This window comes from Girardinichthys multiradiatus, chromosome 11 (assembly GCF_021462225.1).
Source record: "Girardinichthys multiradiatus isolate DD_20200921_A chromosome 11, DD_fGirMul_XY1, whole genome shotgun sequence".
NCBI lineage: Eukaryota > Metazoa > Chordata > Actinopteri > Cyprinodontiformes > Goodeidae > Girardinichthys > Girardinichthys multiradiatus.
In genome coordinates, this window is record NC_061804.1 from 19,387,714 (window position 1) to 19,401,714 (window position 14,001).

Sequence of the window (14,001 nt, forward strand, 5' to 3'; positions counted from 1 at the left end):
ACATGGGAAGTTTCTTATTTTATTGTCTTTCTGTCCTTACAAAACAACAAACATTAACATAGAAAAAGACAGTTTCACTGATATAATAAAAATGGAGTTTACATGTTAAAAATCCACCACTAACACACTGACCACTTGGTGGGAGAAGTCAAGAGACGAGGTAACATTACAAAGGTAGAGTCTAGTTTACAACAACAGCAGCAGAAGAAGAAACCAACATGACAGGGCTGTACTACAAAACAAATCAGCTGCTTAGCTGGCTATGTTTAATCTAAAGCCAGCTCATCACAAATCACAAATGTGACTCCATGTGATCACCATGGTAACAAATCTTGAACTCACAAACACCTCTGGAGTAAAACCAGTTTAGAACATTTATATGTTGTCAGAAAGTAATATTAAAAGCTTATTTAAAAAGTTGATTCTTAGAAGGAAGTCCATGTTGAAGATCCTCATACACAGCGTCCTCCATATTTAGTGGCACCCCTGATAAAGATGTATAAAGATCTTTAGAATAACCATGCATCTGTTCTAGCAGAAGCTTAGTCTCACTGCAGATTTTAAAAGGATCTATGCTTTAATTTGACTAGATTTATTCTATCCTGGGAAAATATAATAATAGCTTTCCTGCACCCATTCTCTCTTAACTGTAGCCACTTTTCCCTGTAACTATCTTAATATTTTTAAATTAAAAGATTTTCATATATGCACCCTGGGGTGAATGAAGTGCCGAAGCGATCTGTGCATTTTGTTTGGTTGAAGAATATGTATGTGAATGTGAAGATCCTCAAGAGTAAAACCAGGGAGAATCATAACTACTATTGTTCTGCCTGTTATCTCTCAGTGGAGTTTTAGGTTTTGTCAATGACCTTGCTTGCTTGAATTTGCTGTGTAGTGCAGCCCTCTAAATCTCTGAATCAGTTCACCTCTGGGTCATTGTATCACGCTGCATCAGTTTTGCACAAAAAAAAGAGTCTGGGCATCATTTTATGTCCAGAGAGCACACAAAAAACATGACAGGGTTTATAAAAGGAACCGGATCAGGCAATCAGCTCTCTTGACATGAACATAAGCCAAAGCTTGAGCTGACATACAGTTGTTGTGCATTTCATGCACACCTCCCTGCATAGATCTACTTAAATGTTTGATCCATCTTTGGAAAGTTCTCACTTCCACTTGTTGAAACAGTCAGTTTGCAGAAGATTTACTCTCTATTTGTTCCTCTGTGATCCATATTTGTCTGGGAGAATCAGCAGCTCCTCTCTGGCTCTGCTGCATCTGCTCCTGAATCCTCTCCAGCACCTCCTGCATCTTTCTCAGCTGCACAGCAGAAGAAAACAATGGCATATGTATTACTGCACCTCTGAATTCAGAGGGACAAATAAATAACTGAGAGAGGGAGATACGCACTTCTTCATCTTTCTCAAAAATCTGTCTCTCCATGTCTGTGTCAACTGCTGCGAGCGGCAGAGGAAAGTCCACCTCGCTCCCTTCTCGATACTTTTCGCGTAAACTATACCAGAGACGCAGGTAAGAACATGTAAACCATCCATCCATGACCCCTTATTAGTTTGCTGTGTGAATTTCTCAGGCCAGGTATCGATCCTGGCTCCACCTACCTGCGTTTCCTCTCCTGCACCATCATGCGGGTCATGCTCTGGATGCACTGTGCCCTGTAGTTTTCGTAGTGATTCTCCCGCGTCACGTCCTTCAGATCCTGCATATGCGTCCTCACCAGCATGTTCCTCAGCAGCAGGAAGTCTGAGTGGATCGGGTTCTCAACTGCCTCAATTGTTTTCACAAAACAAACACAGTGCATAAAAATATACATAAAATCCAGCAGATAAAAATAAAATGCCAAAGATGAAAATAGTATTTGGGGGTATACAGTGCTTTGCATGAGTTTATTCAAATTTTTGCCTTACAATCACAAACGTCTGTGTATTTTATTTGGGATTTTACGTGATAGACCAACACAGGGCTGTGCGGAATTGTGAAGTTGACCTAAAATGTTCAATCAATTGCTCAACAACATTAAAAGATCTTAAACTGATACACAGCAGTTACACCAAAAGGCACAGTGATAAAAGATGAAGATTGATCAAAAAGAGCCATTTAAAGTGCCAAGTAAAAAACATGTTAAAGTGCCTTCCTGTCTGCAGGACCAAACTGCGACACAGTATGCCAGTATGCTTTCGAATGTGGAGCAGGAGAACATCATCATACCTGTGGGGTGCCAGAATTTAGTGTGCTGGTGGAGCTGTAGAAGCCGATATCAGCTGCTTGTGTGTGGTTTGTGAGAAATGTCCTATTCAGTCGCGGGAAGGTGAGTCATAGTACAGTCTATACACCAAGATGCTTGGGAAGATTCTGCTAAAAGCTGAACTGTAATCATAAAAAGCATTGTGATCTAGGTCTGATACATGCTTTTCATTGTTTTTTACACAAAAAATCTGAAAAGTGTGGCATGCCCTACTGTGTCCGAATACATCACATAGAATCCCAATGAAATACAATATATCAAGGTTCAGGGTTGTAATGTGACAAAATGTAAAAAAAATTCTATTACTTTTGTCAGGTGCTGTATTTGCACAGTACCTTCTACCACACCCCACGGATAGGAGCGACCTCTGAACTTTCTGCCTTTGCTCTCCACCTGTATGTTGCTCCCGATTACAGCAAATGGTATGCTGTCCTGCAAACAGAGGACGAAACATCAAACTGTTGGTATTGTCGCGTATGAGACGGCGCTTATATCTTATTTACAGGTTAAAACCTTGAGGATCTGCTCCTGTTTCTGGAAGTCTTCGTCCTCATCTGAGTCACACTCTGGAAACTGGTAGATGTTAATCCCAAACTGCTTGATCTCTTCCCTGATCTGTAATACAAGAAAACTGTCATATTGAGAGGAAAAGGAATATAAAAAAACATGAGCAATAATGGAGAAATAAACCACTCAATTGGAATTTCATAGAGCCAGATCACTGTCTTCTGATCCTGTGGTTTAGAATCCATGGTACAGGATAAATAGCACTGTTCTAGAAGCTATTTTTAAATTTGAATAAAATATTTCAACAAATACCGGATATTTTTTTTTATTATTGTACCTTCAATTTCTTGCTGCAGACTTCTGCTTGTGTCAGGCTATCGGCTTTGGCCAGTAGAGGAATTATGTTGACTTTTTCATGCAAAGCCTTCATGCACTCCACGTCGATAGGTCTGGGACTGACAGTAGAGGGCACACAAAACATGATTCAACTCTGATCATATTGCATTGGTGCAGCTGAGGCTGTAAAGCATCTTTAAATGCAGAAGTATGAGGGGTCATCGGCGTACCCGTGCCCAAATGGAGAGATGAAGTAGAGGAGGCAGTGGACTCTGTTGTCTTGGATGTTCTTTCGGTTCAGCCCGCTCTCATCTCTGAAATACTGCTCAAACTGCTGGTCGATGTAGTCCTCCACGTGCTTCCAGCTGATGCAAACACATTTGATCTTTGTGATTATACTAGCTAACCAGGAGGAGATGTTTTTGAAAGTAATTGTATAATTATAATATAATGGATAATTGCTATTTTAGGACAATAAATATGGAAAAAAGGAGAAAGGAAAATAATAAAATAAACACAAGATTGGAAAATAAATTAAGAAAGGTAAAAAGATACTTTAAAATAAAATAAATAAGAAAATCATCACAATTGTACAGATCTATAATTATTATTATTATTTAACAGATTATTTTTATTATTTCTGTTCCATTCATTGAAATAATTTCTTAGATAATATTTGTATATATTTGTGTATTCATTTTAGATTTTTGCAGGTTAGGTCCTGCATATTTAGGAGCCTATTAATGCCTTCAAAAGCTTACTTACTTACTGCTACTGCAGTGCGATGCTGTTTTTCAATGCCTGGCTAACACGTTGACGAGCTTACCTTGCTGTGTTGTTGACAGCATCACCGAACCCCGGCGTGTCTATGATGGACAGCCTCAGTTTGACTCCTTTCTCCTCGATCCCAACGGTGTGCTTGATGATGTCGACTGTTTGGCTGATCCGTTCTGCAGATATGTGCAGGGCAACCAAAGTTAGAGACTCTAAGAAGAACTGAATCTTGGTCAAGCAAAAAATACATGCAATGTTTGGAGCTTGGATAAATAATAAAAGTGATCTTACCCTCAGCGTTGAGAACTTTTCTGTCTTTGTAGAGGTCCGTGAGGAACAGACTGTTTATTAGTGTGGATTTGCCGAGTCCAGTTTCTCCTACAGATTACAATAAGATCACTTTTATTCTCTAACCAAAAGAATTTAATTTGATTATAACACATCACACCTTCACTAATTTGGCATAAAATAAAAAAATATTGCTTTTTAACTGTCTTGGGTCAAATGTTTTGGGTATTCTTCCACGTGCTTCTTACAATAGTTTGCTGGAATTGGGCCCATTCATTCTGACAGAACTGGTGTAATGGAGTCAAGTTTGTGGGCCGCCCGCAAATGTTCTGTGTGACTGAGATCAGGACTTGCTGTCCTGAAGCCCCTTTGTAACTAATTTGGTGGCATGATTAGTGTCATTGTCATTGTGTTCAAGCGTTTACTACCTGACTGATTTCTTGAAATGCTGCTTCAATATTTCCACATAATGGTCTTTCTTCCTGATGCCATTTTCTGATCCCCCTGCAGCAAAACACCTCCCGAAGCATGATGCTGCCACCTCCGTACTTGATTGCAAGCCTCACCCTGTTTTCTCCAAATGTATATATGGTTATTATGACCAAAAACGTCAATATTAGTTTCATCTGACTACCGGACCTGCTTCCAAAAAGTATGGGCTTTGTTCCTGTGTGCATTTGAAAACTAACAAATGTCATGGCAGAAAATGAGAGTAACTAAAATACAAACACCGCAAGAAAATCCAAAACAAAATGAGAAAAATGCAAACCCAAACCCCTATAAATCACCAGAAAGTAACAAAATGCTCCAAAATTGACTGTAATTTGCTTCTACCCACATGGGTCTGTTTTGCTGCCATTGTGTAAAGCAGATACAGAAATGAGACCCTTCAAGTACTTCAACTCGTATCAACAGCTGTAAATTTCAAAACTTTGACACAACTGGGTGTTGCAACAAGAGGATGATCTTGCAACATTTGGGGGAGATGTGTTCAAATAAATCAATAAACGGCAAAAATGATTGAAACTTTTGACCGGAACCACCTCATGTTTTTCTTTTTTTAAGTATTTTTGGCGGCACTAGAGGCTCTTATTTTTCAATTTTTCCAACAGTAGGCACGTAGGAAATAGGGGGAGAGACAGGGGGAGAACATTTGGCAAAGGTCTCTGGGTCAGCTGCTTCGAGGACTGTGGCCTCTATATATGGGTCACGTACTTAACCCCTACACCACCAGCACCGCGCCCCCACCGCACGTTTCTCTATCGATTACAGAGAAAACCTCAATCATTCTTAAAGCAGTACATTTTAAAGTAACTCACTCTGCAGAGATAAAAGAAGGACTCACCTGCCACCATGAGTGTAAATGTGAATCCTTTCTTCACTGTCTTTCTGTGAACCTGGTTGGGCAACGTAGCAAAACCCACATACTCTTTGTCCTGATCCTGTAGAGAAAGAAGACACGTACATCATATTAATAAGCGACATGTGCCCACAGCAGGACCATTAAGCAATCAGTTATTGTTGTGGTCATCAACAAGCCCAACCCAAATCATCTGTGGGGCTTAATCACACATAATAAATAAGGTTTATTGATATTAACCCTATGTGACATGACCACAGTAACAACCCTGGACATTGTCGTCTAATTTACCTGACCACATTTTGATTCTGACTCACACACAACAGGCGACAGAGTAGAAAAAGAAGGACGCAATCTAGTTTGTGCAAGTGTTCAGAAGCAGATAGAAACAGCTACACAATCATACTGATGATGTTGTCTTGATAGAGACATTATAACAACTTAATGTAAAGTTGGAGTTGTATATAAAGGTTGGGAAACCTTTAAAGCAATGTTTAACAGAACTCACCTCTGGAGAGTCGTAGGGGTCAAGCGGCCCCCAAGGACTGCGCGGTCGCAAGGCCGGGCTCAGGGGAGAGTCCAGAGATACCTGAGAGACAAGCTGCCTCTTCAAAGGCAGAATCTGTGAGGAGTCCCTTCCTGTGTGATTTGGCCTGGGTGGGACTGTCGGAGAACTGGCAGGGGGGCAGGAAACAGGACAAGATGAAGGAGGAGTTCCAGGATAGCCTGGCAGCCTCCCGTTGGCAGCTGTCAGAGCTTCTTCCATCTCATGGTGGTCTTGTTTCTGTGACTTTTCCGTTGAATGAATGACGGGAGGTAGATCCCTCATGGCGTAGGGAAACTGTAAGTCTGCCTGGTCTTCGATGGAAAGACTGGACAACTAGGACACAATGTGACAGTGTTTCCTTTTGTTGTGTGCAACTTACTTCTACTAGAGACAAAAAAGGAAATAACTTTCCTATAAAGTCTCTTGCAAAGGTATAAATGCTAGGGCTGCACAAAATTTGGAAAAAAACGATATCCAATAATACTATACAATAAAGACAGGCTTCAGATGATCAAAGTGTTAATGTATTTCTGCTTTGGGCTCATATCAGAAACCCCAGAAAACAAGTAATCTATCAAGCAATTGGAAAAATCCTGAAACTCATTATTTCCATTTCAACTTCAAGGTTTAATAAAAAAAGTACTTCTGGTTTAAGATTTTTTACCTTATTAAAACATTTTATGATGTAACAAACAACAAATGTCACCACATATTTTAATAGTATGTAGAGCTTGAATGCACGGTACTTAAATAATAAGCTAAAGCTTCTTTAAGTTATTGAGTAAGGTGATATTGGGAAAGCAATACATTTTCTATACACTGTGCAGGCCTGATTCATATTCCTTGAACTTTTTTCTTACATACCGTCATGGTTAAAAACCTAACTTCTCTGGAATTTATTGGGATTTTATGTGATAGGCCAACATAATGCATAATTGAGAATTGAAGGGAAAGGGATACACAGTTTGAACACTTTTTACAAGTCAAAATCTAAAACAGCTTATGTTTAGCCAAATTTACTCTGGTAAGCCTAAATAAAATTCAGTGGAAACTAATGAAATCAAAAGTCACCTACTTTGTATCTAGAGTCTACAGGTGAGGGATATAATCTCAGTATAAATATAACTGTTTCATGAAGGACTCAGAGGTTTGCTAGAGAACATCAGGCAGGAAAAGGTACCATGATGACCGAGCAATACAGCAGACAGGTCAGTGATGAAACTCTGAAAGAGCTGGAGAGCTCCACAGCTCAGGTGACAGCATCTATTGCAAGTATCACTATTAGTAACTCAACAACTCATACCTTTACGAAAAGAATAAGGCTGTACAGGGTCCCATTTACAGTTTGACAAAAGCCATAGGGGAGAACTGAACTTTTTGGTTTACATGCAAAGTGCTTTCTGTGGTAGGACATTGGACATAATCCCGAACACACTCACATACTTTGGTGATACTCATCAACCTCTTCAACCAAATCAGAAGATGCTGATGCTCCCTTTGCCTCCCCCTTCCACTTATGTGTCTCAAGAAGTCAGGCGTAGAGACAACTAGAAAGACTGAACCTGAATAAGGCTGCAGGTCCAGATAGTGCCGGCCATAGAGTCCTGAAAGCCTCAGCAGAGCAGCTCTGTGGGATTCTGCAGCACCTCTTCAATCTTAGCCTGGCCCAGAAGAAGGTTCCGGTGTTGTGGAAGACCTCCTGTCTTGTTCCGGTACCAAAGAAAACTCACCCATCAGTCCTTAATGACTATAGACCTGTTGCCCTGACATCCCACATCATGAAGGTCCTAGAGAGACTCCTGTCGGCCCACCTGAGTAAGCAAACAATGAACTTTCAGGACCTCCTTCAGTTTGCTAATCGCCAAACCCCCTGTCATCTGGACAAAGCCAGATGCACTGTTAAGATCCTGTTCTTTGATTTCTCCAGTGCATTTAATACAATCCAACCTGATTTGCTTTGTCAGAAACTCCAGAAGACTCAGGTGGAGGCCTCAACAATCTCCTGGACCAAAGACTACCTGACAAACAGACCACAGTTTGTGAGACTGAAGGGTTGTGAGTCTAACCAGGTAGTCAGCAGCACAGGAGCACCACAGGGGACTGTACTCTCACCATTCCTTTTCACTCTGTGCACCTCAGACTTCCAGTACAAGACAGACTCCTGTCATCTGCAGAAATACTCGGATGATTCTGCAGTCGTGGGGTGGATCAGAGATAGACAAGAAGCTGAGTACAGGAAGGTGGTGTACCGCTTTGTGGCATGGTGTGGAAACAATCATCTCATTTTGAACGTGACTAAAACAAAGGAGATGATTGTAGATTTTAAGAGAAACAGGAATAAGTCAAAAACTATTTCTATCATGGGAGAAGAAGTGGAGGTGGTGGAGGAGAATAAATACTTCGGTGTTCACCTGGACAACAGACTGGAGTGGAGATGCAACTGTGAAGCCATCTACAAGAAGGGACAGAGCAGACTGTACTTCTTGAGGAAGCTTAGGTCCTTTGGTGTTTGCAGCAAGATGCTGCATATCTTCTATAAGTCTGTTGTGGAGAGTATGATCTCTTCTACCATCATCTGCTGTGGTAGCAGCATCAGAACCAGGGACTTAAAAAAGCTCAACAAGCTGATAAAAAAGGCTGGTTCTATTCTGGGGACTCCTCTGGAACCTCTGGAGATCATTGTGCAAAGACGGATTCTTCATAAAATGAAGAACATTATGGAGAACCCTGAGCATCCTCTTCATGAGACAGTTGTACAACAACAGAGTGTCTTCAGTCAGAGGCTTCTTCAGATCTGCTGTAAGACGGAGCGCTACAGGAGATCCTTCCTGCCCACAGCCATCAGCATCTACAACGGCTCTTTGAGGAAACCTTCATAATATGAGCTATAACAACATTTAATTTCCCTTTGGGATTAATAAAGTATTTTTGAATTTAAATTTGAGTCTGGATGAACACTTGTTAGAGGCTGCAAAAGTCCTGAAACTGGGGTGAGTGTTTAACTTTCAGCCTGACATCGACCCAGACACCCAGAGTTACAATTGAATGGTTATGATCACAGCTCAATTATGCATTAGAATAGCCTAGTCGAAGTCCAGACCTTAATTCAATTGAAAATCTGTGGCAAAGCTTGAAATGTCACACATAATCCCTAAATCTGCTAAATGTTGGCACAGACATACCACAAAATACTTCCAGCTGGAATGGCAGAGAAACATGGCTCTACCTAGTACTGACTCGAGGGGACTGAACACAAATGCACACCACAATTTTTAGATTTGAATTTGTACAAAAATGAACAAACCATATGTTGTGTTCCTTCCATTTCACATTTATGGACTATTTTATGTTGGTATCTCAAATAAATTGTTGTTGAAATGTTGCAAAATGCAACAAAGCTCAATAAGCAATATATCCCATAAAAATGTACATGTCAGTAGCTAAACTTGAAAACATCCAAAGTTAGTTTAATTTAAAAAAACAAAAAGATTTCTGAAAATACATTTTTATTTTTGTAAATGTAGTGCTGCAGAGACAGAAACAGACTGATAAAGCAGCCACTGCTTTGCTCTCTGAATGCCTTCACCTGCAGTGTTTGACTACACTGTTCTCTGATTAGATGTGACCAGTGATCCCATTATAACGTTAAAAAAGAACTCATCCGTCTGTCAGGGCAGGAGGACAAAAGATTCTCTGAAGTTGAGGGTCAGTTGGGTCAAACTACGTACTGTGATGAAGTCATCTTTGTCTTTACACCTCACACCACAACTGATTTTATACCACCCTGAACACAACATTATTTAGTCTTTCAAGCAGCAGGGAAGCCTACTGTTCTACTGACTTGGTCTAATGACAGAGAAGTTCAACCCACCGAGCTGCAGGCCTGATCAGGATTCATCTGGCATCCCTCTACCTGTCACCTCTAATTACTCAGAAAGCTCTGCAGCAGCAGGCTTAACCCAGCTTCTAATACTCTAAAAGGGTGGGGGTTGAAGATTTACCTCCTAAACACACAAATACCAGCTCTAACAAACACTACAACTCCGATGTATTTTATAAACAGTCCTACCTGCTTTTCTGCAAAAGCTGTTGCTTCTTTGAACAAAAACAACATATTTAAATGTTAGAAAAAAGGAGAAAGTCTTGCTATAAGGAATACATAAAAATAAATGTGGTTAATTCAGCATAACGTAAACATAAAGGCATTGATATAAATAAATAGTTCAGCTAATTATAAATAACCATCATTATAACAAGAGACACGTTTGGACAGGTTCTTCAAGGTCCTTTGCAGGAATATCACAGGCTTATTGAAGGGTAGTTCAAATAGTTAATATATTTATTTCCCCCAAAACTGTCTGAAATTGCAACGAAACAGAGAGGCATGCTAGAAATATGTAAATGTCATAGACGTACCTGTTTTATTTCTGCGCAATCGGACCGGAGAGGACATGTGGTCCATGGTGTGACCTGAGTCCAAACTGACCCCAGACCAGTAGTAGTAGGCGACATGCGGCGCTCCGCTGCGAGAACGTCTGTCAGTACGGCAAGCCACTTACGTATATATTCAGTACCCCTGATGTTAATTTATGCCCACTAGTTTGCGATTATACGACAGTAGTTGGACATTTGGTTGCACTCATGTGCTTTGTTAGGATTCTGGAACACTGGGAGCTTACCCCAATGAAACAGTTTCACACAGCAGTAAAATTAAAACAGTTAAAAATGTTATAGGGCATATTCTACCAGTTTTGTCTTTTGACTGTGTTTTTTAATAGATGTGTGTTAAAAAAATGTTTACAACCTTTTCAATTGGCTGTTATTAACATCTAGAATCTGGAGAAAGCCCCAAGAAAAAGGTTGATGGGGAATTAAATTGGATATCATATCCCATACAACAGAATAATAAGGCTTTTCTGAACCATTTTTTATGGCAATCATTGAAAATCTATAACATATAGACATTGTCTGTGTTAAATAACCCTTCCTTGGATTTGACAGCACATTGAAGCATTTTTAGCCGTTGTACAACCATTTAACCGTTCGCGCTGTAAGCTACAATGTCAGCTAGCTAGCATATTCAGCTCAAGTTAAAAATTTTTTGACAGTTTCGTCTGTGTTTTCTTAAAAAGCGATATAATAGGAAAGATAAGCATAAGGTTTTAAGTGGTGTGTTTTTTTTTATTGTTACTGTGTGTCTTTAAGCATCCGTCTTATGATTTAGCTAAAGTTAAACTTCGTGCAGCATGAGACAAGTGTTAGCCACTAGCTAATGCCAGTGAGTGAACACCACAGACCGCAAAAAATGAGGGAAACTGACTACTTTGTAAGCATGTTTTGTTGTGAACCTATAAAATGCCAACAAGGATCACTTTGCGTGTTTAACATAGCCCCAAACCATGGATAAAATGTTATTGTCAGTCAGACTATATACCAAGTTCCTTATGGTGTAATGCCTTATTGCCTGAGATGGAAAAGTTAACTTGCAAATAATATTTTAGAAATACAAAACAAAAACTGTATTTAAAAAAAATAGAATAAAACAAACAAAACAAAAGTACTTTTAGATATTGCAACTTGTAAAAGGAATATTTACTGGCCTGATGGCTACGTGAAAAACACTAGCAGAATCTTGCAATAAAATACTACAATAAAATACATCAATAAAGTTTTGTAATGCCTTTTCCATTTTTTTTTATGTCAGAAAAGTATTCAAAGGGATCATCTTTGTTCAATCTAGGCTAAAAGATTAATTAAAATAGAAAAAAAATGATCAGTATTTTTGTAATTTCGTTTTGATATGTGTGTGTGTATATTATAAAATAGAGATGTAGCCATAAGGTTTCTCCTGGCTTTTTTCCTTAGAGGTCTGACCTGGCAATTATAAAGTATGTCCTCACCTGAATGTGTTTTTTATTAAATTCAGAATAGTGTATCAAAGAACATGTCGGTTGATGCTGAGAGGCCTTAGTTTTGATGTTTTACTAACTAGTAAAAAAAATCAGATCTTTCTCTTTGTGACCTGCCAGTCATTGATTAGATCAACTGTAGGTAAGGAAAAACAGATTCTGATCTCTGGCCGGTTGATTTGTGCATTTCTAATAATGAGCCTCTGCTGCACTACCACTGCTACAAGTGTTTGTAGCACAGCATTTACTAAACCGTACAAATTACATTTAAAAGATATGGGCATTCTGCTTTACTGACCTAACTTATAGCATTCTTTGCTCAAAATAATAAATGTTTCGTTTTAAAAAGTTTGTCGTTATCCTTATTGAACATCTACTTTAGTCCAATGGGGTGTCCTCCATTATTATTATTATTATTATTCTATCAGTAAATGTTTTCCAGTCTTTTGTGTCATACAAATAATCAAGAAATGCTCTTTATTATGAGGTTGTTTATTATTGAGTATTTTATTTTTTTTTAAATGTCCTAACTGATGCTTTAATTAGCCTATTTAGTGACATGTTATTTTAAGGGGCTTTAACATTGTAGAAGAAACAACATACAGATACAACTAATAACTAAGAAAAATACTTGATAAAATTTTTGACACCACGGCACAGGGTTCGCTCTAATTACGAGAAAAAAGATATGATAAGTTACATTAAGTAAACACTAAGTTTACTTAATGTAAACTTAGTGTTTACATTAAGTGTTAATATCCTTTATGGAAGTGTGTACCTTTGATTCGGTCATGAAATTATTTGAAACAAATTAATTGGTTGATATATGGTATTATGGAGGGACAAATAAAGAATCATTCTATACTAAAATAAATTGTGTTTCAAAACATATTTTTACAGTGTAAATGAAGGATCTGGTCCATGCGAATGTGTTCAGCAGTAGCCCTGTAAGATTTCTGTTTTCCTGTTAATTTTGCAGAACATTTTCTTTAGTGATCAACTACTGCAGCAGAGTAGGTTGCTTACAGGTTCCTACTTCTTTCTTATCTAGTTGTCAGCTTTAGTCTGGCTCCACCGTAACCTTCGTTATTATTAGTCATATTGCCTCCAATGTGTGTTTCGTTGCTTCACCATTTAGTAGCCGCCTGAGCCTTCAAGTAATTCTCATTTTCCTGTGTTGATTTTTACTGCAGTAGAGTGGAGCAATAAAATGTTGTGTTTATGGCATACTTACATAGAATCCTTTTGGTTGATCATACTCCTTTCTGTGTTCTTGACAACTTGATGTTTGCCATATTCTGTTTTGTTCGTATTAAAGTTTGAAAGAGAAAAAGACTGGAGCATTGCGTGGTTCGAACTCTCCACCTGGGATTCACACTGAAATATAAGAAACTATACATATTTTGTTGTATTATCTACAGTTTAATAGCATTAGTAGTTATCTCATATCTCAGTGTATGAGAGGGTTTGAACTTTCCTAACATGAAACATAAGGCAATCTGATAAATAACTCAACATAGCTTAAAGACTAAAACAAAAACAAAATTCACAGCTTTTCGACAAAGTTGAAACTAGAGCCATGCGACGGGCAGTTTTAGCTTATGACCAATATTAAGTTATGATCTTGCTTATCGAGCAGTAAACAGACGTTACAGTACAGAATTGCCAAATTATATCTTTGAGGAGATTTCTAAACAGTGGCGCTATTACATAGTCTGTCCACCAGGGAGCACCCATGCAATTTTAGAAATTTGGGTACGTTTTCTCAATATGTCTTTGTTGTGAAAAATTACTGTCACTGTAAAATATTAAAATAAATCTGGAACTGTATAGATCGTTCGTTCGTCGTCTTCCGCTTATCCAGGACCGGGTCGCGGGGGCAGCAGACTCAGCAGAGACGCCCAGACGTCCCTCTCTCCAGACACCTCCTCCAGCTCCTCCAGGGGGAGCCCAAGGCGTTCCCAGGCCAGCCGAGAGACATAGTCCCTCCAGCGTGTCCTGGGCCGTCCCCTGGGCC

At 39.1% G+C, this 14,001-nt stretch overlaps 1 protein-coding gene across 1 annotated transcript; it reads right to left on the reverse strand.

The window, feature by feature from the left end:
* Positions 1–5: 5 nt before the first annotated feature.
* On the reverse strand, positions 6–13,907 carry LOC124876202 (septin-5-like). Its single transcript, XM_047378797.1, has 13 exons — positions 10,492–13,907; positions 10,145–10,170; positions 6,037–6,408; positions 5,514–5,610; positions 4,172–4,258; positions 3,933–4,056; positions 3,337–3,471; positions 3,108–3,225; positions 2,777–2,878; positions 2,599–2,695; positions 1,620–1,782; positions 1,411–1,513; positions 6–1,320 (listed from the first exon to the last, which is right to left on the reverse strand). The coding sequence occupies exons 1-13, from the start codon at positions 10,535–10,537 to the stop codon at positions 1,189–1,191; spliced, it is 1,602 nt and encodes a 533-aa protein (XP_047234753.1). The 5' UTR covers positions 10,538–13,907; the 3' UTR covers positions 6–1,188.
* Positions 13,908–14,001: the final 94 nt, after the last annotated feature.

Excerpts from the sequence above, each read along its gene's own strand:
- LOC124876202 (XM_047378797.1), bottom strand. The coding sequence starts at position 10,537 with ATGGACCACATGTCCTCTCCGGTCCGATTGCGCAGAAATAAAACAG. Across the intron at positions 5,611-6,036 it reads ACCCCTACGACTCTCCAGAG|GATCAGGACAAAGAGTATGT; the intron begins GTGAGTTCTGTT and ends CTTTCTCTACAG. Across the intron at positions 1,783-2,598 it reads TCCGTGGGGTGTGGTAGAAG|TTGAGAACCCGATCCACTCA; the intron begins GTACTGTGCAAA and ends CAATTGAGGCAG.